Here is a 27,507-nt window from a genome sequence, read left to right as displayed (position 1 = left end):
TAACACCATCCCTCTGAAGGAGGACAGTGTTAATTCCTCCACTTTACAGACAGGCAAATTGAGAGACAGTGGGTGAAGTGACTTGGCCTGCGTATCCCAGCCTTGGTAGGACTTGTGTGTGTCTCGTTCCTTTCCCTTCCACTCTCAGTCTAAGTAATACGTGAATCTCTTTCCATGAGCTGCAAAATCCTAGATTAAAGGACAAGGCCACCAAACCCCATTTCAGCTCTCCCCAAGCTGAGTCGATCCTACAGGTATCACAGGAAATAAGGACCTGTCTCTGGTAAGCAGCCCAGCTGCTATTCCATTCTCGGTCTCTTAAATACCCACTCAGATGCCTTGTAGTTTAAGGATTTGAAAATATCCTGCTTTGGTTATATCACTAAGCACCTCAGAATGTATTTCGATATGAAAACCTACCTAGGCTGGAGATTCCAGTTAATAACTTAGAGGAGAAAATTGTGTTAAAACTTAAAAGATTAACTATTAAAATTTTAAATTGAGCTCTAGGGGGGAATGATTGTCTAGGTATGCATTGTAAAAATGATGAGATTTCAGGCAAGTTTTACAGATGATGAATTTTTCTTCTTTTTCAAGAATAATTGACCCTTTCGTTTATTAAGCTGTGAACCCTTTTAATGAGGCTTGCTTGGTTTCCTAAAAAGGAACCATATCTAAGTGTGTGTAACCTCAACCGTTGGGGCTTTTTGACAGAAAAAGATCAGTTAGCTCATCACTGCTCCTTTTTAGTACTTAAACCTCAAATATTTGTTCATTGTCGGAAGTGTACGTCTTTGCTACTTTAAGGTACCTTTAAGAGTCAAATTGCTTTTCTTTGTTGTCCTCATGTTTACTTCAGGATGAGGGGAAATAATTAAACAGAACATCTTTTCCAAGCAGCTGGAGTCAAACTCCAGCTGACTGCAGCACCTGTGAAGACTGTACCTCTGCCTCAGGGCTGAGTGGTACAATGCCAGTCGGGGACATGGTGACGATGTGTTCAGAAGTGTACAGATTCGTCGTCGTAATGCTCCTGCCCTTCTGTGAGCTTCAGATGGCAAGAATGTCAGTGAATGCAAAGTGTCTGGTTTAGACTAATTAGAGGGATGATTTGTGAAACACTGGCTATTTATTTAATTAATCACCAACACAAACCTATAAAACCCATATTTTAAAAATCCCTGTTAGTTTGCCATGTGGTTAATAGATTGTGGCACATTAAAAAGTGACATGGTGATGTATTTAAAATGTTCTACCTAAGATTGGCTAATGTCCTCAAGGAACTTGTGTTGTCTGCTTTATGCAACAGCAGCCTAGGATTAGAGTCTGAGACCTGTTCAAGGACTGAATATTTGTAAAAGCGTTTATCTTTTGAATAGCATCTGTTCATTAAAATATCTCATGGTATATTTCTAAATATACAAATAATGTTTATGATGTAGTTTTTAATTACAAGTTTTTGTTGCACTTTGTTATTACGAAGAATAATTATATTCCCCAGTATTAAATCATAATGTTTATTGCCAAGTAAAATGCAAATAATTCTTCCACCATACACCATTCCTTTCCTGACGTATGTAAACAGTGAGATTAGCGTCGTTTAACTAATGCATTTTTGTTGTGGCTATAACTATCATATTTTGATGAACCAGAATATGCATTCCATTTTCCAGCAGCACTGTGTAACTGAATAGGGTCAGGGCATAATATCCCTAGGTAGCTGAATACCATCTCAGCTAAACTGAAATTCAGCCCTTTGTGGAAGGCCGGTACAAGCCCTGGGTGTGACTTCAGTTGTGTGTAGGGCTTGTGCAGGCCTGCTGCACGCAAGTGTATTTCACTCCTGGTGAAACTCCATTTGGGGATGGCAGGAGACAAGGTGGACTGGACTTGCCTAAAACTGGTATTAGTATTAAAGCAAATGAGACCTCTTGTGCTCTAACTGGGGATTGGTTTTCCCTTTTTCCAGTGTGTGCTTTTCCCTCTTCCAAAGGGATTTGACAGAAGAGAAGTATAGCAGGAAATCCTCCTTATACCACTTTTTAGGTAAACATTTTTTAATTTAAGGTAAATTGTTTAAGTAAATACATGTTAATAGGATTGGAATATGCCTCTGTTATATGAATTATAGATTATACCTTGCTTTTAGCTTCCCAGATTTATTAAACTAGAGGAGTGAACACCAAGCAGGGGAAAGCAATTTGGAATGTTTGATTATATCATTATATATGTAACCTAGCTTTGTTTCCCTGACGGTCTATATGAAAAACAGTTCCGGTGGCAGCTTGTAAGGAAATGGTCCAGCTCTGAATGTTGGTTTTTTCAGCTCGATGTTGTATAATTAACTGGTACATTTGGAGGGAGGCTAGAATAAAACATGAGTATGTTAATGCAGCCTGGAGCTGATGTGATAGTGATCATTGCAATGCAGATAAAACATTTCTTATCATTGTCGTTGCCTACTGGAGCCTTTGGAACAGCTGGCCCTTTAATTGAAAAATAGTGTGGTGCTTTACAAGGCAGAGATGTTAAATGAAGTCAACAATTTAGAATAAAAAATAAGTTATTAACCTTTTATTTAAGTATTCAGACTTTGTTATGCTTTGTATAGCAGGAAATTACTGGGTTAAATTTTTATGAACAGTGACAGCGTGAATGAGATGAATTAAATGAGAATGTTAGTGCAGTTTTGCAGACGTTCTGTATGCATTGCTGTGAGAGAAATGATGGTCTGTTTGTTGGGCAGAGGAGCAACTGTTGAGGGTTCATTTTAGTACTCGGTTCTTTGAACTGCCAGACCAGAGTCCAGTCACTCTGTTTAACTTTCTTGGAATTTACAGCTACATCAGGTAGCTGACTATTTTAAAAAAAAAAAAAAAAAAAAAAAAAGCATCATCATAGTAATTAATGAACTAGTCACTTGTCACTTAGTGATAAAATGCATTTATAGTGGGATTACCACCAGTTGAAAAAAGTGCCATTCCCGTGTTTCCATGTGTGGTACAATGCCATGCGGAACACAAGATCTTAGGAGGGAAATGCAGTTATTCTGTGTGTTCATATGAACACTGGAACCTAGAGACGTTCTGAGCAAAACTGACATTTAAAATGAGCAGACATCTTCACAAGACTTGTTTAGATAATATGTAAATAAGATAAAAAGAACTGGCTAGTTAAATTATTAACCAACATACTGTAGTGGACCTTGCTTTAATATACTGCAAATTACTCACTGCACCAGAATCCACAAGTCCCAGCCACACTTCATATTCCTGGTTTGTGTTGGTGTCTTCTAAGAATGCTCATGTGTTCAGGAGGAAGCCCTTGTTTGTATTGTGCTGGCCACTATGATTCCCATCTCAACCAAAAGCCAGTAATATCTTGATGCCGTCGTATGTTCTACCAGATGCGTATACAAACCATTTGAGAATATTTAAACATTTTATTGGGTTAATAGTTCAGATCTTTATTTTTGACACACACACCCTCCCTCACCCCCCCAAAAAAGCTGTTTTACCGTTTTTAAAACAAATTATTTCTGCTACATTTTTTAATCCTATTTCATTACTTTTGTTTTTTATTTAAAAAAATTATTTTTCAGAAATCTATGGTGTAGAAAGCGATGGCTTTCATTCACTTCTACTTACAAAGGGATTGTACTTTTAGAGAAATAAGGTCTTTGTTGATTAAACATTTCAGCTTGGATCCTCTGATCTTTTGGCCCTGCTGTTATGTTTAAAAATATATTTGTTGGAATTCTGCTTGATCTGTTTTGTTCAGTGCATATATTTGTAACTTTTTCTGTATGTTGTATAAATACCTATTGGAATGAGTTACATATCAGAATACAAACTTTATATATGGTACAGTATGAAATAATCCTGTCACTTGAAACAAAAACATTTCTTTTACACAGTTTAAGAGTCAGAAAAATTTTTGCATTTGGAAAAAGATCTCTATTTGTTCCTATTTTGTCTAATGTTTTACATTGTTTGCTAGGTGGTGAATCATGAATTTATACTGATCGAGCAAATAAAGTAGTAAGCTCATTTGTGCCAAGGCCATCTAATTAAATGCTAACTTTGAGTAAGCTGGATGTGCATGAAAGATTAATTTTAAGAGGTTTTTATGACTTACTAAGTAATGATTCAGTAAAATCTGTGAATTATATCATTAGAACATCTAATGTTAAAGTGATATAATATTTAGTCACAGAACTCTGTTGTGTAGGAAGATGCAGTAAATTATTATTGTTTAAAAAATTGATCATATTTTTCTCTAGGAAATGTTTATGGACTCTATTTTAATTTTCCACCATGAAACATAGTAAAATACAGCCCAAAAATGAGATGAGTAAAACACAAATATTTTCTCTTTGAATATTTCTACAGCTTTTCATTATCCAAATACTTATGAGCTGTTTTTAGGATTAAGTGTCCTTGCAGTAGACTCTAGATTATACCAAATTTCCTATATAATTTAGGAGAGTATTAATGACTGTACTGTAACTGTTTCAAGAGATACAGCATCTAATAGAGAAAGGTATACGTTCTTTAGTGGACTTTAATTAAAAAGCTGGTATTGTATCTTAAAATGGTTCCTTGTATTACAAGAATTGATAAAGTTTGTAATATGTGATCCTTTATGGTTTTAAAATCTTATTTTTATATTTAAAGTATACAGGTGTTGTTATATAAAATGATTTAATAATGTAGAGGTCCCTAAAACTGCATGAGGCTAATGGAATTTATTCAGTATAAACTGTTTCTTTGATGGTGTCGTCATTGTAGTACGCATAGATTGTATAATTAAACACCCAAGCTAGTAACATTAGTGGTCAAATTCGACATAAGCTACGAAAATTCATAGCGGAGTTTCTTGTTCTGTCCTTAACTCTTTCCACTGTGTCTAGCTATTGCAGAAGTATATATATGTAGTAATATGCTGCTTACACTCTTACAATAAACCAAATCAACTATGGAACGACCTTACTATGTATCCACAGATTTCTGAGGAAATGATCCTTATTTGGCCTCTACCATAGTGGGGTTGTGTTTATTTCAGGCAGTGTTTAACATGTGGATCCATGTGAGCAGAGCAGCTCTGTGTACCAAATCACTGTTTGAGGTGGAAGTTCCTTGTGTGTTAATTAGGAGCAGCTTTCCTAAACTGAATAGATACCACTTTCATTTTTAGTCCCCAAGGTAAGTAAATTAGTAGCCAGTGGCCTGTTTAATTAAAAAGTCTTATAAAACAAAGAAGAAAATTTCACTAACTCAGTAAGCTGCATTGTTCAGCAGTGCAACACTCAAACTACGGAAGTGTAATTCCTAGATAGCAGCAGAGAAGGAGAGGTGCAGGATGCCTAGTCAGAGAGGGATTCTCAATGTTTTCAGTTGTTAAAGGAATTAAATAAGTAACCCTGTTTTTTAGATGGGGAAGCTGAGACACAGATGCTAGGTGACATGCTCAGGATCACACAGCAAGTCAGTGGCAGGGCAGAGAATAGAACCAGAATACTTGACTCTCAACCCTACACTTCAGCCACAGGATCCTGCTGTCTCTGATAAATCATCACAATCAGCGTTGTCCACAGTGAACGCATTAGAGAAATGTAAAATTGAAATTCTCATCTGAGCCCAAGTCTGATATAGTGCATGAAAACTGTGGGTAGCAGAGAGCAATATTAATCTTTTATTTAATAAACAAATGTGTTTGAATACATTCAGTTTAGGTTGTGACTCACCTACTTAAAGGGTGGTGAGACCTAATATCTCTAACAATAAAAGCTTAATGGAAACAGGATGTGTGATTCCTAGAAAATTAACGAGATGTTTTGTCAATTTTATTCCAGACTTCATTTGTCAGGATATGCAGTGTCCAGTGACAAGCTAAAAGAATTTTTTGACAAATTAACTATGCCACAGGTGACAGATCAGGAAAATGTTAATTTAACAGCCCCTTTGTGCCTACCAGATTTATTGAAGGCTATTAAGGACACGCCAAATGGTAAGGCCCCTGGCCCTGAATGGATTTTCTGTTGAATTTTATACAAAATCTATTAATACATTTGATGCAACTTTTTTGAATATGGGTAATCATGTTTTATTTGTTGGGTTACCTGAGCCTTTATAGCTATAATCCACTTCTCTAGTTAGGAACAAAATCCATGCTCACAGTATTGACTGTAATCTGGGTCTGAACGATTCCTCCTGAACAAGTGAGCTTATATAAACCTCAGCAAGTAATTGAGACTAATAGAACTGCTTGCATGAGTAGTGTTTTGCAGGATTGGTCTAAGCACATGAATCTATTCACCCATGTAGAAGCATTCCCAGGCACGTGCCACATGCTTCTGCAGGATCAATGTGCACTGGAATTATGCATGTTCAGGCTTAGTTCATCTAGTCCAGCATCCTTTTCTGACATTGGCTAATACCTGATGCCCTAGGGGGAGGTGCAAGAATCCTTATGCCCTTGAGTTAGTGATTGGGATATGCCCTGACATCCCATCCTCTTCAAATGTTTTCATTTAAAAACATCCCACTGTAGTTGTAAAGATAACCTACCAAATGAGAACCTTGTGTACTCCCTCTTCATAAGGCCCGTAATAAACATGGGACATTTTTTCAGACATTTTCCACGATTGCTAGTAGTGGTTCAGCTCCACCAGCATTAACAGAATTGGGAATTGTAGTGTATATGAGATGCCACTTTAAGCCCCATGTCCTGTGCCTGGTAAGTGTTTGTGATAAAGGATTCATGGATGTCTGTAGTGGATGGTGCTTAGGGTGACCAGATGAGACATGAAATATTGGGACATTGGGCGGGGGTCACCGGCAGAGCAAAAAAAACCCCAACAACAACACCAAAAAAAAAAAGCCGCTGGATCATTGGAAAAATTACTGGGGGCTGAGCACCAACTGGCAGCTCCCCACCCCGTCCCCCACCACACCAGCTCACCTCCGCCTCCCTGAGCGGGCTGCCACATCCTGCTCCTCCCCCTTCCCTCCCAGCGCTTGCACTGCTGTAAGCTGATTCACACAAGCCTGGGAGGGATGGGGGAGGAGGAGGAATGTGGTGTGCTTGGGGCAGGGATTTGGGGAGGGATCCAATGGGGCAGGAGCAGGGCGAGGCCGGGGTTGAGTTGGGGGTACAAGCCCCCCTCTGCCAGTGCGCTGGAGTGCAAAATATCTGGACAATCCACGTCCCGACCAAACATCAGTCGGGACATGGGACAAACAAGTAAATATTGGGACAGTCCCAATAAAATCAGGATGTCTGGTCACCCTAATGGTGCTGGACAAAATCTATAATGAAGTATAATTAGAGAGAGAGATTTGGGGTGGGAAAGAAGATATGTTGGGACTGATAATCTAGAGAGAGATGATGAGGGAAGGGGAGAGAGAAGGAACATATGAAAAGATCCTGAGGGGCAATGCAGGAAATGTGACCCAGGATGTGTGATGGGGAAGAAGAGAATGCAGGGGCAGCAAGAAGGAGGAAGGTCTAACGCAAGCATGAGACAGCATAATTTGAAATATATTGTACAGGACATTTGACAGTGTTATAATAACAATAGAACACACTAAACAGGGCACAGGTGAAACCCGGGACCAGTGAAATTAAAAGGGAAAACTTAATTGACTTAAGTGAGGCGAGGATTTCACTCCACAATGGTCTTACTCTTTTAAATTGCAGTAGACAGCAGTGCAGATATTTTACATCCTGACTAGTTCAATATAAGGTGGATGATCAGGCCCATATGGGCCTGTTAAAATGTCTGTTGATTAGATTAAGAGTGGAGATAATGTAGTAGTGGCTAAGGAAATAGTGTCCCCCCTTTTTGCCTTTTAACTGAAGTACCACTACCTGCACTCTGCCCCTCTGCTTCGGAGTGTAACGTTTTGGGCTCAGCAGCAGAGAAGGAACTAAGAGGGGTCAGACTACATAGAGCTATTTATACCACCCGTGCGCAGCGCTGGAAAGGGAAGGTGCACATGTGCAGTCCAACAGGCACTGCTGTTGAAGATCTCTGACTCCAGACCTGAAGGCGCTGCCACACCTACAGTAAAGCACGCCTGGGGGGAGACATCTCAAAGAACCTCAGTTACTGCACAAAGTGAGTAGCCCTCTCTTCTCAATTTGGGGTATGCAGAGATCTTCCAGGGGGTACATCCACTCACCTAGATGTTTGCCTAGTTTTACAACTGGCTACATAAAAAGCACTAGTGAAGTCAGGAAAAACTAAATTTCATACAGACAGTGACTTGTTTGTACTTCTCTATATGCTGCACACTGAAATGTAAATACAATATTTATATTCCAGTCTATTTATTTTTTAATTATATGGTAAAAGTGAGAAAGTAAGCAAATTTTCAGTAATAGTGTACTGTGACATTTTTGTATTTTTATGTCTGATTTTGTAAGCAAGTAGTTTTTTAAGTGAGGTGAAACTTGGGGGTATGGAAGACAAATCCGATTTCTGAAAGGGGTACAGTCGTGTGGAGAGGTTGAAAGTATTGTTCTTTTGGGGGCTGGGCTGAAGACATGGCAGTTTGTGTCTTGGAGAGTAAAATATCTGGCACAGAGGTCTGTGAGGGGACATGGGAACACTGGACCTACCACTAAATGCTTTTAATACCTTCGCTAGCTGTTTTTATCTTGGAGTGAAAACATAAAAATTTACACTTAATTAAAAACCTTTACTTGACTGTGTCTGTTTCCTCCACACTGGCAGCTCTTACCAGTGCACCTAGCAGAGGGCCAGTGGTTATCCAGACAGACTTATGGTTCTGTTCATATTTTATTAAACTCTTTTGAATCTAGCCACATTCTTTCCTTTAAACGGATGTGTCAAGTTTCTTCTGTACCTTGAGTTTGTGGGGGAAGAAGATAGCTATATTTATAAGTAAAAAAAAATAAAAATAAAAATGATTCAACTTCATTGTGTTTGGGCAATTTTTACAATACTTACATGCTAATCTACCATGAATGTAAAAGTACTTTTTATTTTTATGTTACTCTCTTACTTTTATAACTTAAAATTATATTGACATGCCCAATGATTTTATAGCAAGAATATGTTTTATACTAGGTGTCCTATATTGAATCCTCTTATTTCATTACTTAAAGCCAGAATTCCTAATAATTAATTCTAACGGTGGTTTCTCTTCTTGGTATAAAGCAAGGGTATTATCCTCATGTCAGTTAATTTGTGGGATGGAATTGTGAAATCTTTTTGCCACTGAAAAGATTATTAGCTTAAAAATAGAGTCCTATCAGCTATAGATTAAACATTTTTCTTGTAACAAACTTTATTGATCTTTGTTGCTATATTCTTTATGTTTTAATTAAGTCTTAATCTCCTTGATGCCAAATAGATTCTTTTAATACAATAAAATGCAGTGATGGTTGTCTCCAGATAGTTTTAAGTGGTTAGAAGTGGGCTCAGTTATATATTGGTTTTGGACTTGCCTTGACATAATAGAAATCATCTTTTATTTATTCTTAACCAACACGTAACCTTCATGTCTGTTTTACAATCCTGTTTCCTGGTGAAGTGAAGAGGTGGTTATGTTTGTCCATCTGACTTAGCTACAGCCATCATATAGGTTTCTCGTGGTTGTAAAAATGTGTGCTGTCTGTTGCCACTCAGTGTAATCTTCTTGCTGTGGGGCAATGTTTCTGAAATGTTTACATCTATGAGATTCATGCATGTTATGTGTAGTTAATTTGTGTTCTATAAGTATCTGTTGGCATGGCCTGCCTGACTCCTCCTAGCCATGATGCCCGACTCTCCTTCCTTCTTTCTGGTTTGATATGAAAGCCAGTTTCCACTTCTTCCCCCTTTTAATATATCCTGGGAGAGAGAGACCCCTTGCATGTTGACCCTTTAGATCGTTGTGCACCAGAGTGGTGACCCTTGGACTCCCTTCTGAGAGTACCAAGAGTATCCACTTATAGTCAAAGAGGGTGGGGGTGAGGAGGAGGAGAAATGAGACACGTCATTTCTGAGGTAAGCTGGAGGAAGACCATGGAGCATTTAAAAACAAAGTGCAGTTTTGAACTGTATCCTGAAATGATTGGGAGCCAGTGAAATTATTTGAGGGCTAGGGTGATGTGGTTGGTCTTCTTTGTACCCTTGAGATAACAGGCAGCAACATCCTGCATGTGCCAGAATCGGGGCACATGGGTTGCCATTGAGAAGGGAGATGCTGCAATTGAGGTAAGAGAGGATTAAGGCAGTGCCATATGCAGTATTGCAACAGTCAGTTGTGATAGGTGAATGTGCAGGGGTAGAAGCGGAGGACAGAAGCAGATGTTTAGAGTCAAGGATAATGCTAAAGTTGAAGACTGGGATGGGAAGTTGCTTTGGGAACATAGTTAGGGTTCATAGTCATTCTTGACTGAAGATCTTGTGGTGGTGGAAATGTTGAATGTTTCCATAAATGGTTTTCAGTTCTCATAGGAAGTCACATGAGATCACTGCCCTTGTGAAACTAATCTTTCTCATTTGTTTATATAAAGACATTTATTGATTCATTAAACAGCCTAAAAGAACTGAAATTATTTAAATTTGTGTAGTATTCCACATAGAAAGTTACAGTAGTACATTTTAGTTCTAGCTACTGTGATGAGCATAAGAACTCATACTTAGATCAGACCATTGGTCCATCTAGCCCAGTATCCTCTCTTCTGACAGTGGACAGTGCCAGATTCATCAGAGGGAATGAACAGAACAGGACAGTTTATCGAGTGATCCAACCTCTGTCATCCTGTCGCAGCTTCTGGCAGTTGGAGTTTTAGGGACACCTAGAGTATGGGGTTGTATCTATGACCATCTTATCTAATAGCCATTGATGGACCTATCCTCTCTGAACTGATCTAATTCTTTTGGCCTTCACAACATCCCATGACAATGAGTGCCACAGGTTGACTGTGCACTGTGTGACGAAATACTTCCTTATGTTTGTTTTTAAACCTGCTCCAAATTTGAGCGACCCCTGGCATTTGTCATGTAAGGAGTAAATAGCACTTCCTTATTCACTCTCCCCCTCCTGCCTCACTATCCAACTTCTTGTAGTCATCTCTTTTCTAAGCTGAACATTCCAGTCTTTTTAATCTCTCCTCCTATGGAAGCTGTCCCATACCCCTCATCACTTTTGTTGCCCTTCTCTGTACTTTTTCCAGTTCTAATATATCTTTTTTGAGATGGGCAATCAGAACTGCATGCAGTATTCAAGGTGTGGGCATACTATCAATTTATATAGTGGCATTATGATATTTTCTAAGAACATAAGAACGGCCGTACGGGGTCAGACCAAAGGTCCATCTAGCCCAGTATCTGTCACCGAAGTGCCAATTGCCGGTTTCCCAGAGGGAGTGAACCTAACAGGCAAGATCCAAGTGACTCTCTCCTGCAATCCACTCCATCTCTGATGAACAGAGGCTGGGACACATTCTTCCTCCTGGCTAATAGCATTTATGGATTAGCCACCGATTTATCCGTTCCTTTGAAACATTGTATAGCTCTAGCCTTCACACCTCCTCAGGTAAGAGTTCCACAAGTTGACTGTGCGTGTGTGAGAAGAACTTCTTTTTTTTTTTAACCTGCTACACTATTTATTCATTTGTGACTCTCTAGTTCTGGTATTATGGGAGTAAGTAATCTTTTCTCTATCACTTTCTCCACATCAGTCATGATTTTATATACTCTATATATCCCCCTTAGTCTTCTTTTCCAAGCTGAAGAGGCCTAGCCTTCAATCTTCCTCGTTTGGGCCCGCCACCCCTAAAGCATTTATAGTTGCTTTCTGAACTTTCTAGTGCAGAATATTTTTTTGAGATGAGGAGACCACATCTGTTCCCAGGATTCGAGATGTGGGCGTACCATGTATTTATAGAAGGGCAATAATATATTCTCAGTCTTATTCTCTATCCGCTTTTTAATGATTCCTAACATCTTGTTTGCTTTTTTGACTGCCTCTGCACACTGAGTGGACATCTTCAGAGAACTATCCACAATGACGCCAAGATCTTTTTCCTGACTCGTTGTAGCTAAATTAGCCCCCATCATATTGTATGTGTAATTAGGGTTATTTTTTCCAATGTGCATTACTTTACATTTATCCACATTAAATTTCATTTGCCATTTTGTTCTGTTTTATTATCTATCCCTTTTCTACTGTTTCCTAACATTCTGTTCGTTTTTTTGATTGCCACTGCACATTGAGCAGATATTTTCAGAAAAGGGTCACAATGACTCCAAGATCTCTTTCCTGAGGGGTAATTTAGACCCCATTATTTTGTATGTATAGTGGAGATTGTTTTCCAGTGTGCATTACTTTGCATTTATCAACATTGAATAACACGAAAGCTCCTGCTCCAGTATGTCTGTTAGTCTATAAGGTGCTACAGGACTCTTTGCTGCTTTTACTTAGCTTAAGAGTCTTTGGTGAGGGACTTTGTCAAGGGCTCTCTGAAAGTCCAAGCACACTATATCCCCTGGACCACCCTTGTCCACCTGTTTGTTGACCCTCTCAAGGAATTCTGATAGATTGGTGAGGCATGATTTCCCTTTACAAAAGCCAACATATTGTGTTCATCTATGTGTCTAATAATCCTGTTCTTTAATACAGTTTCAACCAATTTGCATACACAAGAATCTAACCTACACAAGCTTTTGTTTTGCCTCTGTTTTACTCTGTCACTTATGTATTTTAATTAAATGTTTTTTCAACAGGGTCATGTTGGTACAACTGCAACCAAAAAAATTGATGTCTACCTCCCATTGCACACAAGCCAAGACAAACTGCTGCCAATGACAGTTGTGACGATAGCAAATGCCAAGGTGCATGACCTGATTGGACTAATATGCTGGCAATACACGAGTGAAGGACGGGAACCCAAACTAAAGTACTGTTCTTTCTTTACTACTACTTGATCTCTGGTTTTCTCCTTTACAACCATTTTTGCATAATGAAATGGATTTCTATGTCAATATTTTTATAAATAAGTCTTACAGGAACCACCTACACAGTTATCAATATTTCTTTGTGAGCAATACACGCACATCTATATCTATTTTTCTTTCAATTAAACTGCTGGCTACTGGATAATGATAAACACATGAATCTAGGGATGTGCAAATGAATCATAATTTTAAAACACTCTGTGTAATATTAAGATAAATCGCACCACTGTCAGCATCATTGATAGATGTTTCATTTTTATGTCTGACTTATTTTTTAAACCACTTCTTGATGACCAAGGATCAAACAGAGGTGCATCCAATAAAATCTAGAAATGATCTGTAAACGTTCTGATTTTGAAAGTGGTGGCAAGAGCTGGTCAATATCTGAATCTGTCCTTTTCCCTGCCTGACTCTGTCTATAGAGCAGTAAGAGGATGGCATAACTAAAATGGGGTGCTGAGTGTTTTGGAATGCTATTTTAGTGTTCTGTTTGAGACTGAGTACGCTACCATATACATAATTACTAAATCATGCTGCATCCGTATGCACAAGAGATCAGAGTTAAGCTTGTGCATGTAATCTGAACTTTTGAATGTGTCACTTTACAAACCTAATGTTCTTTTAATGTAGTCCTTACTACTGAATAGACAAACTATACCAATGTGTGTGTGAATATATCATTTTTTCAGTGTTTATAAAGAAATGACAACTATGGAGTTAAATTCAGTTAAGATCTAAGGTATCCTCCCTGCCCCCATCCTTCTGTGTAAGTGTTTAAAGACACCAGTAAAATGGAGATGAATATATTGGCAAAAATGCAAAAGTAGTCATAAAAATTCAATTTTATCTGAAACAATGAATAATGCTTTATTCTTTAATTGAGAAACCACTATATCATGCACTAGGCCCTTACACTTCCTACCAGAACTTGGCCTGAGTCACCTGTGCAATACAAGATCAGCAGATAGAAATTCTTTACAGCTTCACTCCATCAATGAATTTTTCAGTATTTTCTACAATCCTTGCATATCCTTTGCTTGGGGTGGGAGACATGAAGGGAAGGGGAGGCTGCCCCTAAATTTGTTAGGCTGAAAAATAGATTGTGTGCTGTCTTAGAATATTTCCTCTTTTTTTTTTTTTCTTTCTTTTTTTGGGTAAAGTAATGCTTTAATGGTAGGTCATACAAGTTCTGTGAAATAGGTACTTCATATCTTTTAATCTGGGCATCTTTCCTTTTAAAATGATACTGTAAAGTCTGGAAAAATACTTGCCCAGTATTTGCTGCATAACAAAGTATGAAATAACAACATAATATATCAGAATCACCTCTGGTACAAAAGTAGTATAGCAGAGTATAGTAGACGTTTTTATTTGTTAGTGAGTCAAACTTCTGAGTCTGTTCCTTGGTCATGGCATATTTCTTGGAAATTTTGCCCTTGTTACCATTTTTCAGGAATGGGTTTGTATTCATGAGTTGTCTGTATTTGTTCAGTGGTAGGTTGAGAACTCTTTGGGCTTTCTGGTGGCTGAGGGGATGAGGGAGGGAGAGAGAGAGAGGTTACTTGGATTTACATTCAGATGCTTTTATTTTGGATCCCTGATTATTAGCTGTCTTCTTTATTGTATAGATAGAGCAGCATAAGGAAGTGGACCTTCTCCTAGACTGAGTTTCATGGAGGTTGTTAATTTGGCTCTGTTGTTCCTCCCAGCTCTTTTGAATGAACAGATGTGATATTCAGGTCTTTGATGTATTAAATGTTTCAGTGTTCTGACACTGGTGAAGAAATGTAGAAATAATGGCAGACACTGCCATTTCACTTGCCAGTGTTAATTGCCATTTTCTGTTGGTTAAAATATTCGTTGAGCAAGAATGTGATTGTTGTGTATCATTACTATATTTTAAATATGTGAGATGCAGCCAGTATCAAAGTCTCAACATGTGTACTTTTTAAGACCACGTTAAATATCATATTGACCAATGTCAACAAGTAAAAAGTATCCCATAAAATAAAATACCAGTGTCCTCAGAAAAAGGCTTGTCGTGGATGTCAACAGACTTTTACTCTCATGGACCAGTGGGAGGAGGTGAATGTCAGTGTCTGTCTTGGGGATGGTATTGCTGACTAGGAATGAGCTTGGCCAGGAGTGCTATCAAATGCCCCCAGATCCCACTACAGGGAGAGGAGTTAGTGGGAAAGCTGGGGGTATTGGAACCCTCTCCCCCTGTAGCAGATAAGAACCTGGACTTGGGGGTTCAGGGAAAGGGCAAAGTCTCAAAATGTCAATATGATTTGTAAGTATTTTTCTTTGTTCTCAAGTTTCTTTCATTCATTTTGTCAGAGCTGCTCAATGCCTGTCCATCGGCAAGGGTCAATTTAACTCTGTTACTTTACAGAATTCATCTCTAAATAAGAGAATGCATATAACTAAGGTTTGTAGATATTATTATTATTTATTTTATTATCCCTGATATTATCGTAGCACTTATGAGCTCTAGTCATGAACCAAGACCTCATTGTGCCAGGCACACAGAACAAAAAGGTAGTTTCTGCCCCTGTGAGTTTATAACCTAAAACAAGAGGCAGCCAGTAGTTAGACAGACCAGTGAGGAAACAATGAAACCATATTTTTCAGCGTGGATATTCTCCCTTTCATTTTGTTTGCTCTGGAGCTAGTCATTTTACAGATAAGGGAAGAGAGTGAGGATCAGTTTGAAGAAAGCATTAAAAGTTGTGCGGGTTATACCAACTTGTAATCTGGTATAAAAATACAGAAAATAGGCATACCTGCTAATCAGACTAGAGTAGAACAATGAGCTATTCATTGTGAAAGTGCAGCCCCCACCTTCAGGAGAGCAATATCTTGTTGTCAATTTCTTTATCCTAAAATGTTGACCTAATAATCCACAATAAGTGAGCTATAGTTGACAGATTTGAGGATGTGCTATATCCAGTTTGACCTGCCATTTGGTAGTTTTGTCTCTGTTCAGTGTCTCTTGCTATGAGAAAGCCTTGACAGTGTTAGCAACTCTGTCCCTGGCCTTTTATATATGAACTTCAGAATCATAATCCACTGAACCGTTCTGTTGCTAACCATTGATGGATGTGCTCTGCTGATTCTGCCTTCAAAAAGCATGTGGAAATAAAAACAGGTACAAAACATTTCAGAACCACAGATTTATTTATTTTAGATTTTTAAAAACCTATAATTTGATACTCACTGCAGTTAAATTCTTCATTCTGTCTACAATAAATTCAGATTTTCAGGACCTTCAACATTTTCAGATACATTTAGCGGAAATTTGGGGTTTAATCTTATCCTAGTGTACATGAATTTACATGCTGGATTACAAATGTGTAAAATTTGCACCAACTAGACTTGTTTTTTCTGTAGGTTACACACAGTAGTGTACTTACTAAATATAATAAACAGCTTCACTAGTAATTGTTAGAACCTGATCTATTTTATGCTAATATCTTGTGTTAATACCAGCTCATGAGGAACACACGTATTAGCTCTGAAGCAATAGCAAGTGGATATACATGTGGTATAGTAGACTAAATTTTTCTGCAACTTAATATGTATATGATAAAATATTTGCTCCAAAGTGATCTCCAGCTCTGTACTGTGATTTGTCATTTATATTTTGCTTATCCTTTTTCATTGACAATAAGGGAGATTTCCTTTTTTAAAACAAACGCAAATGTGTTCAAGTAATCAAATTCTGACTTAGCTTATAAAAATAAGATGATTTCAGAGTTGTCTGAACCTATATTATTCCTCAAAAATCTTTGTTTGCTATTTGGGGCATCTGAAGCATGATCAATTTATGGCACGTGACAGACTTCATGTACTTGCAGTAGAGGAGGACACGTATGGATTGAGGACAGCATTTCAGCGTTGATAATTGTTTTTGGCACATTGGGATCTCTCTCAGACCATACTGAGTGTGGTGTTCTGATGCATGCCTGTATCTCCCCCTAGCTTTAATGGGACTTATGCACATGTGGCAAGTACAAAACAGACATTTTAATGTTGTGCCAAACAAACAGTTCCTGCCTCCGAAGGGCTAGCAGTCTAAGGGCAGAGACAGGAATAGCTCAGAACAATATAGTACAAAGATGAGTGCCAGGTGGGCCTTCACACTGGTATGTGTCATGGAATGAGGGATGGGGAGGGGCTGATTTTTTTTATTAGCTTTATTTTTAAATACAGTGAGTGTGCAGAACTACACCGTAGTGTGTTAATAGAAATACAGACTGAAGTGCATCTTTTCTGTCTAAATTGATAGTCCTGTAAATTTCTAGATTCTGTTGCCAGTCCTACCCTTGATCAGTTTTTCTAAAGTTTGCTGCTGTGTTCTTGAAGGAGTTTAAAATTAGTTCTACAACGATGTATCAATTCTTCATATCAGTTGAGAAGCTCATAAAAATTTCTTTTACAGCATTACAGAATTTACAAAATTTGTAGTGACAAACATTGCTAGATTACTTTCTTGTTAGCCATCCATTTAGCAAATTTACAGTTTACATTAATATTAATGTGTCATTATTACCTATTTTATATAATATCTTAGACATGACAGTATGCATATAGATCACTTGGAGTAAGCGCTCTCAATAAGCACAGTTGCAACCAAAGGTTTGTGAATTAATTGAGAAAATTGCAAATCAGGTAGTCAGTGAAATAATTCATTGTCACATCCAATCAATAAACTTTGTAAATCAACTCATTTAATTCAAAAAATGATCTATATAGATCAAGCGACCAATTAAACAATTAGCATACACTTTGCAATTAATTAATTTAAGCATCAATCATGCAATTAAAACTCCAAATTTAAACGGCAGAGTTTAGAAACATACTGCTATCTGAACACTGGGGCTATACTTCATGCCTCTAGAACAAGACTGAATGCTGGCAGACTTACATTTAAAAAAAAAAAAAAAATTAGTACTGAACAATAGAAGTGTTAGTGTTTACACTTCAGTATGATAAATGTGATGATAATGAGCCAACATTATGATGTTTTGTGTATATAAAGCTAGAGCTCTGTGATTCTAGCCTGTGGAAAGAAACTGATTTAGCACTCTCTCCCCCACCCCTCGCGGCCTCCCCCTAGCATGTACCTGAGAAACTTGTGTATATTTATTTCAGGCATTAATGCGTAATAATGTTAACTGCGTTGATTGATTGGGCTGTATAGGACTTAAAAGGTGTTTTTGTGTAGTTTGCTTTCCACCATAATAATAGTTTACATTGAACACACATCCTTGACTTTTTATGTAGCTATTTCCTTGACATATTTTTGTTGCACTGTTTACATGTGTGTCCATACTGCACCATTTGAGTATATTTTTATAGGTAAGAGCTTTTTTCACAGTTACTAGATCTAAAACAGAAGAACATAGACATTGCTCATTCAGATTTCATTCTAAAAATGTAACTGTCACCAAATAAATATACAGATTCAAGAATATTTTAATCGCTGGTCTATCTATCGTTATTTTGCATACAACTGAGTTAATGTGTGGCTCTTCTGCCTTATTTGGATGTTTTCTTATTGCTGCTTTATCACATGATTATGCTAACTAAAGAGTGTAAGGCTTGATGCTGTGTATAAATATTGCAAATCGGTGATATTTAAAGCGTTTTGATTTCTATACCACAGAAGCTTGCTGGCTTATTCTAAACAGCATTCAGCAATTCACACTGGACCATAGAATTTAGTTGGCTATGCAGCTTCCCCTCCAAAATAAACTTGCTCTTTGTTTGTTTCAGTGACAATGTCAATGCCTACTGTCTCCATATTGCTGAGGACGATGGTGAGGTTGACACAGACTTTCCACCTTTGGATTCCAACGAACCCATTCATAAATTTGGCTTCAGCACTCTGGCATTGGTTGAAAAGTACTCTTCTCCAGGGCTGGCAGCTAAACAGTCACTCTTTGTTCGAATGTGAGTATTGACACCAGCTTTCTAAATTATCTTAACATCTGAGCATAGAGTCTAGCAAACACATTTTTTCTTTTTTCTGCTCTGCTCTGCTCTTAAGCATTTGAACTTTGCAAAACTCAGGTTTCAGGTGTATTTGAGAGTCTTCATAAGTAGAATACACAATCCTGTACAGGTCATGCGAAAAGGAAATGCAGTTCAGGCCTTCAGTTTTACCTTTTCTCATAATGGCTAAAATCCAAAAGACATTAGATGTCCGGTTCTAAAACTGCAGAGAAAAAGAAACCACTCAGTATGATTCACATACAAGGTGTTGGACTCTTTTGTGCCTCTGCTACTAATAAATATTTGGGGGATTTTCACATTTTTGAGTTTATAATATTCAATTCAGTCTGTGCACACCCTCCTTTGTGAAAAATAATTTATCTTATAACTGAAAATGTAATAAGTTTTGAACTGTAAATTAAAGAATACACTCTCATGCATACAGTACATACATACAGTAGTTGTAAGAGAACCTAACTTCTGGAGGCACATCAACTTTGGCCTAGCACCTAAATGAGACAATTATTTCCAGTTCTGTTATACATGGAATTTTTACTCAGTGCAGAAAGAAATAATGTAACACTGTTCAGCACTGTGCATCGTAGCTACTGTATGTTTGGTGTAAAATGCAGGTCAGTCATTACAGCATCAATAAGTATCGTAAACCATGAATAAACTAGAAAAAAAAGGTTTGCAGATATTTGGGTCCTTCGAAAAGAAAGGGATAAAATATTTTTCCCTAATATTGGAAGTGCTTTATTCAGTAAAATATTGGCATTTGGCCCATATTCACAACCATAGAGGTGCTTCCAGTTACGTATTATCCCAAATGCAGATAAGATGTATTATGTATTTATGATTACTTTTTGGCATAATCCCAACTCTGTGTGCTCTGTCTTGCTGACAGGTATGAAGATCCCTGCCCCAAAGAGCTTTCTCAGAAATCCCATGCATTAACCTAATATTCACTCCTCCAGTGGAGCCAAAGTCCCTCATTGTGCCCATACTGTTTCATTAGGCTGCAGGCAGCTGTGATGTCCGTTGAGAGAGAGCTCATTTTGCCCTCCCTGGTACTTTGTTTTGGTGGGAGAGGTGGTCTTCCCTGGGCTCGTAGTCCAACCTTGTTTGTTAACTGTATGTCCAATTACTACAGCAGAGTAGTATATTAGCCATATCATCGAGAAGCTGCAGTGATTCCACAGCTGCCTGTAAGGGAGACATCTAAGTGTTGATCATATTGTGTAGTAGGATAGAACGGAGGAGAGCAGAGGATTTTCTTGGTTCCTTGTCATCTTCCCAATGCCAAAGTGAATTTAATAAAATAAAAGCATTCTGAAAGATAAATGTGGCCCCTAAAAGGCCAAGAGGAGGGACAGAATAATCCAGAGTAATTTGAAGTGCAATAGTACATAGAGATCAGGACAAGTGCTTATGACATTGGACACTGTACAAACGTATAGGAAGGAATGGTCCCTGGCTCACAGAGCTTGCCATCTAATACAAGGCAAGGCATGGCAAGTGAGGGTGCCAAACAGGGAGGAACCAGGGGAGGCAGAAAGAGGGTAACAGTAATAAGGTCACATGAATACACAGTCTAACCACACATGCTTGATAGTTCTGAGTCACATAAGTATCGTTGGTTTTTTAATTGTACGCTTGACCTAATCTTCAGTGGTGGCTGATTTCTTGTAGGCATTGCAGCAGAGGTCTGGGAGGGATTTGAAAGAGAGAAGGTTTATAGCCTTACTGACTGGTTTAGGGCAGTAGCCATGGAAAGAATGAAAGAGGTCTTTTAAGAAAGAAGGCAAGTTTATTCTTCTAAAGTGATAGGGAAATTCTCCACTCCAGAGCTGTGGGCCAGGTCTCTTACCTGTGAGGGAGAGGCTCCAACTTTCACATAAAATATCCAGTGTGTCGCAGCCTTCCACTCACTAGAGGCTAAGAGTTCTGCTAAGTCCACGAGAAATAGAATTCCTTTGCTTGGCTCATTTGTGTGACTTGGAGCTGTGCAAAACAAGAAATAGGCCAAAACAAAAATGGACCTTGTAATAAGATGTGAAAGATTGCTTCATTTCCTGTTTGTTTCAGCTTCCACACACTCGCATACAGCGCTGGAGTACATTTGAAAGGATATGTCATCTTAAATATTTGGTTTGATTTTCTGACAAAGCATCCTTTAAATAGCATGTCCTGAATTTTTTTTTTCCTTCAGAACATACTTTAAAAATTTCAGACCTTTTTTTGGCTCCATTGCTGATGTTGAGAAGGGTCTTTTCAGGAGGTTCAAGAGCAACAATACAAAATATGTTTTAAATATTCCTCCCTTCCTCTCTGTGGGGGCACATGCATACCACCTCTTCGATTTCAGCTCTGCTGCTACTGGTTAAACACTGTCTTGCAAGTTGTGGGGAGGGTATATTTGTTAGCTCCTGTCAATGTGGTTGTATGGAAGTGGTATCACTGTACCCCACTACGGGAAGTGCAACTGGCTAATCAACAGAACAGTGATATTAGCTATACATAGTGTAGTCAAATGCCTAAAGGAATAAAATGAAAAACATTAACAAATCATTTTCCTCTAATGTTGGGGGAGGTGGGGTCACTTGTTACAAAAGTAGGAACAAACTTTTCAGCTTCAGATGTGACTTTCGAAGTTGATAGTGTCCCTTGAACAAATAAAGTTTTATGTGAACTTTCAAAAATCTCAGCTGTTAAATGTGCTCTGCTTTGAAGTACTGTAGTATTCCAGCGCCTGAAGTGTGAGAGTACAGTGAAAGAAAAGCCAGAGCTGATGTGGGTGTAAATTAGTGGACTGTTCATTTACTTGAGTCTTAGAGAAGCAACTGTGTTATTTCTTTTCATTCTGTGGTAATTGCAACCATTTTCATTGTCCAGATTGTCATTGTCCATAGAAATGGAACATATGCAGTCTGCATAATTTAGAATTTTTAAATCTCACTTAATTTCCTTTTTGGCAATGGTTACTATCTGGAGAGAACAACAGTTCAGTCTGTTTAAAATGACAGAAATAAGAAATAAAAGATGGAAGTCACTCATTGCCTGCTTTAAGATTTAAAAGGTCAGATAAATCAAATATGTGCCTTTGCACTCTACAATATCTGTCTCTTGAAATGGAGCCAGAATAAGCTTTGTACCAGCAGAAATATATAGTAAGCACAGGTTTTAAAATCTAAAATTCATTAAATTTGCTGATGTCTTTTAAGTTCAATAAAAAACTAGTCATATTTAAACCACATCAGATTTGTAACTGCTCATTTAATAAGAATGTTGCCTGTACATAACCAATGATGATGGGCTGGATCATCCTGCAGTAAAACCCACAGAAGAGTGCTAAGGGGGAGGTACTATTCCAGAGGAGCCCCTCGTGGAGTTCCTCCCCAGCATGGTAGAGTGATTTTAAATCAAGGCGATTTAACTCAATGGCTGAATAAATTAAACTTTAATTGAAAATAATTTAAATCACTTGCTTTTTTTAAGTAATTTCAATCATGTTGAGACTTTGTAAAACTAATTTGAAATTATGTACTATTGCAACTTTAGATTAAAATTTCTAATTAAATTATTGTTTTTCAAATGCAACTACAGGCAGGGTATCTTATTTGAATTTTACAAAATTGCTACAGGCAAAAAACCAAAACATTGACAATTAAAATCCTGATCTGCTGCAAATACTTAAGCAGGAATGTAACTTTATTTCAGTGGGACTGCTCATGTACTTAAGTGTTTTCAGGATCAAGGACTAAAATTTAATTTTTATTAAAATTTATCTTAGCGGCAAAAAGTCATCATCATTCCAAAACAAAATTGCATTGGTGTTTAACAATGAAATGTTATCTAAGCTTTCAGCATATTAACAAAGTTACTGAGAAGTCTTTTAAACCTACAGGCCAAAATTTTCAAAAATAAGCACCTAAAGGTAGGCTCCTAAATCCATATTTAGGTACCTGAGGGTGAGTTTTTTAAAAGCATCTATGTTATTTAAGGCCACATAGTCCACTGGCTTAGAACTCCAGTCTCTGAGGAAGGAGTATAGGCTAGTCAAATAGTTTCAAATGACTTGTGGAACTTCAGTGTATTGGAAGGTACTGGGAGGGGGGGCAGGGGTGCAGATATACACAGGCTATTCATTTATCAGCTCTGTTTGCGGCTTTTTTGTTCTCACAGTAGGGATATTATTGAGGGCTCTGGACTTGTCTCTTTCGGCACAGATGAACATTTTAAATGTGAAACTTAGTAGTAGACTAAATCTATATAGAATTTCAGATTTTACTAACAATTTGGAAATTAAAGAAACACATACAAAAAAATCTGCTAGTAATTGAAGACTATAAAATGGGAAGAAGGTAAATAACTAGCAATGAGTAAATTAAAAAAATGTATATTTTTTTATTTGTGATTTTTATTTTTTGCCCACTCCCTGCTCCCTCATCTTTCTAATGGGGATGGAGTGTAGCTGACACCCTTCCCCACCTGCAAAATGAATCTTGGGGCCTGCCCCAAGCTGCAGGGTCCCCAGATGCCTCTGTCTCCACAATAGCTCTGTGCCCCTGGCATCCCCACTCCTGCTAGTAGGCATGCCCTCTAACCATGGCTGCCCTACGTACCCCTCTTCAGGAAAATTCCTACCACTGAGCGGGCTCTGCAGGAAAGGTGGTAGGTTGGAGGACCATGAGCATCCTCCCGATCTTAACTCAGTATGAACTTGCTAACCCAGGCCACTTGCCTGCATAGCTTTTGAATCCCACAGGGTCCTGGGAGTAGAGGAAAGTGCTGTGCAGCAACTGACTTTTATCCCCATGCTGCCCCAGAAGGGAGGAGGGATGAAGGTTAGTGCACAGATCTTGGGGACATAATCAGATCAATAAGAAATACTGCTTGCTCAGGGAAACTAGCCACAGTCAAATGTAATGTTTTTCCTAGGATATTAGGTAGACAAACTAAGCAGGGTGGACCAACTGCTCCAAATTTTATATGGTATAATGAAACCCATCAACTCAAAGCAGTAACAGTTAGGGGATACTCTAATACATCCTAGCACTGGGTCTTCATTGAACAAGAAAACTCTAGAAATGTAGATATTGCCAGCTTCCTATGGATTGTTGTTTTTTTTAATTTGTTTTTGTTTTTAAACCTGCACTCTCTAGAAATCTGTACCCAGTATTTGGGTTTGGGATTGACCTATAAATTAAAAAAAAATGCTTTTCTGGCCATTACAAAAGGTTTGCAGTGCATTTATTTTATAGTAGAAGAGTTGTAAAGACTGGGAGAGTTATTGAATATATATGGCTGGCCAGTAAAGGGACCTTTTTATTAAATCAAAACCATCTTTAGTTGGCCAATTCTTCCATGTTAGCAGAACCTGCTAGTTAACTGTTCGTTTTCCTGATGGTTTAGGAACTTGTTTTACACAGAAAGCTAACTTTAATAGAGACAGTGGCTTCTGGACTGACAGGAAATAAAACAAACAAAATCAGTAATTGCTATCAGTCTTTGCTAACAACTTTTCCAATAAGTAAATGGCTGTGTGTTGTTCAGTTGGACAAGGATTTGGGTTGATAAATTACCCTAGAGAAATCTAATTTAAGATGGAAAAGATGATCAAAATGTGATGACTATAGTTGAGAAATATTTCTGTAAACAAAAACTGCAAAGATTAAACTAAATCCCTTTAACTATCATAAAAATAGATTCTACATCTTCTTTTCCTTTACTACTGTTGTACTAATGCATATAATTGTATTCTTTTTTGTTTTGTCTCTCTTCTCACCTTGAAGTATTCTCAGTTGCTACTCTGTCAGTCTAGTGACTTGTGATGTTTCTTAATACTGTATCACTGGAGAAAAAACTTGATGCTTCTGAGAAGCTTCATGATGAAACGTGGCATTTGATTTCAAGATCTTGCCCATGTTTTATGTTGAATACATTATCAGATGTTATGCAGTTCACTCAACTGACAGTTATGGACCCTCGCCTGGGACCCCATTTCAGCAGGACATATTTGAGCAGAAACAGTTTGCAGAACTCTATACGCTTAAATTCCTTGCCAAGGCAAACTCTTAGCCACTTGAGTTTGCTATAAATACCCAGTGGCAATAGTTGGAAGTAGCCCATGGTGTATTTTTATGTTCTTAGCTGAATGTAAATGTCTTTGTGGTTATATAGAGTAATAAATAATTGAGTTTGATTAGAGAGAGGGACCTCATTATGCCCCCACCTGTGCCCAGCTGGTAGGGGAGGGTCGAAATGAAGCCATTAGCTGTCTCTCTTACTGGCATCTCAAAGAGCTCAAATACATCTGTGTCTTATTTTCTTTTCTGGCACAATCAGTTGAGCAAGCTAAGCAGGCATGACCGAATTTGGCAAGTTCCAAGGACTCTGGCAAAGTTACACAAGGAGAAGTGGCTTCTAACTGCCCATTAGTCTAGCGAGTTATGTTTTTGGAAAATGTCTGTTATGGAAAGAAGTACTTTGTCCAATATCAAACACTGCATTCTCAAACAATCAGCTTTGATGTCAATTTGAGTTTGTCAGATTGAGTCAAACAAAGCACTGCATTCATGTAAATGTGAACCTTGTTAGCTGATTAAGTAATACCTGAAAGACTTACTTCAAATGAGCCAAAGTTATTTAAAGTAATTCTGATACTACCCATTAGGATTTTCTTCTTCCTAAAAATTTTATTGTCACAGCTTGACACAGTGTGACTAATGGCATTGTTTGGGAGTTGGTGATTCTGCTGCCGTTTGGCTCCTAGTCGAAATTTGGCATACAAGGCCTCTAGCCTGGAGCGTGGATTATTTTCCTGTTTTGTTCAAATTGCTTTGATCATTATCATCCTTTCCCCCCCCCGCCCTAAGTTATACTAGCTATATACCTGAGAAATTCAGACTGGAAACAATCAAATCATATGACATCTTCCTTGTGGTGCACTTATGAATGCAGTTCAGAGGTTATGGAAACTTCCCTACAATAGTCCTGTCCTCTGTTTTCATACATGTACATATAACTTACAAAATGTATTTTATCACGTATATAAAATGCAAATATATATAGGTTAACTTAAAGTATTATCACAGTACAGCAATCAAACCCAAACGCACCCCAAAGTAACATGAGGCTTACTTTAGACCCACAAAAGCAAGGCATTTCAGAGGCAGAGCTAAAAATGTGGGCTGACACAGTCATCATGATTCACATTATTGTGCACTTTAATCTAAAAAATTACGCATCTTAAATTAAGGACAGTACTTCAACTGGGATTTTTAGCATACTTTGATTTCACACTCTTCAGATGGAAAACATTTAGTCATCATCAGTCATTTTCAACCATGTCAGTGATTTTCTGCAGAAAACTTGAAAGTTCTATAGATTCCACCTCAGAACAGAACAAAAGTTGTTTCCACATGAGCGACAGACAGTGCTTGGAAAAGTTTGTGCTTAATGTTGATGACAGAAACCTTTCCTCCTTTTTTTTTAAACTATTAATTTATTTACCAAAACTGAACCCAAGACTAAGGTACTATATAAATCCCCCATTTCTCCCCCCAAAAATCAACATTCCAAGCTTTGAAGCTTTTGCCTTTTCTCTTTTTTTTCATTTTCATCTCCTGAACCTTGCCACCCTGGCTTCAACGCTAAGGCTGTAAAGGAAGATGGAAAGCCAAGTTACCTCAGAATGATCACTATCATTAACATTCACGGGTGGTTCACTTATCATTCCTGACTGCACAGACATGGCAGCCGTTATGAAACGTCCACAGGTGTAGCACGATGATACATATTACATTGTGCCACAATGGATTTATGTATTCTGTAACAAAAGAAAAGTGTAATGAAAAAATACAGAAGGTAATCCTTTATTCCTTCACTGCACAATTTATCAGTAATGCCTGTGGATGATAAGTGCCAGGGATTTCCTTTGCTTGATTTAACCTTGTCACCTAGGTGTGTTTTCGTAAAATGACAGAAAAATACAGGCTAAGGAATTTCTTTGACTCTTGTTTTTTCTAAAGGTACTTTTAATTGATAGAATAGTATCTTTGTCAGTCCGATGTTTTCTAGCAGCTAAAGATAAATGCATTGGTTTAAAATAATGGTATCACACAACAGTGGGGTAGGTTAAAATGTATGTAATTTGAAAACCTACTTAAACGTATGCTGGATAAAGTATAGATTGTAATGAGGACACTTGATATATGATATCAATATAGGAAATGGCTGAGAACCTGGCAAGTAACCCTTGAAATGCATTTCCCACCGCAGTAGCACCTCACTACTGTGCACTAATGAAAGGGAAAGTCAATATGGATTGGCAAAGTTTGCAGGCTATTGAGCCCTGGCACCACCAGCCAAGTGTAAGTGGTAGCACTGTTCCACAGCATTACAGAGTGCCAGGAGAAAGGGCAGGAGGTCTCATGCTTCTCTTTCCCTTTGGTGCATGGGAAGCATGGCATAACACACTGGCCTTGCCCTGAGATGATGGCAGAATTTTATTCTACTTTCAGTGCAGA

The 27,507-nt window shown here is 38.0% G+C and overlaps 1 protein-coding gene across 7 annotated transcripts in view; it reads left to right on the top strand.

Annotated features, from left to right (window-relative positions):
• The window catches only part of MAPKAP1 (MAPK associated protein 1), a 174,561-nt gene that overhangs the window by 65,604 nt on the left and 81,450 nt on the right, over nucleotides 1-27,507 (top strand). For all 7 annotated transcript variants that reach the window (XR_012654794.1, XM_075060430.1, XM_075060426.1 and 4 more), the window contains 2 exons: nucleotides 12,746-12,918; nucleotides 18,758-18,934. Coding sequence is in view for 6 of the 7 variants with exons in the window: in XM_075060430.1 (XP_074916531.1) it covers nucleotides 12,746-12,918; nucleotides 18,758-18,934 (350 nt within the window). In the remaining variant the exon portion in view is untranslated. The remainder of the gene's footprint in view (nucleotides 1-12,745; nucleotides 12,919-18,757; nucleotides 18,935-27,507) is intronic.

This window comes from Chelonoidis abingdonii, chromosome 24 (assembly GCF_003597395.2).
Source record: "Chelonoidis abingdonii isolate Lonesome George chromosome 24, CheloAbing_2.0, whole genome shotgun sequence".
Taxonomy (NCBI): Eukaryota; Metazoa; Chordata; order Testudines; family Testudinidae; genus Chelonoidis; species Chelonoidis abingdonii.
Note: the sequence above shows the minus strand (reverse complement) of the source record. Positions and strands in the feature narration are given on the sequence as shown.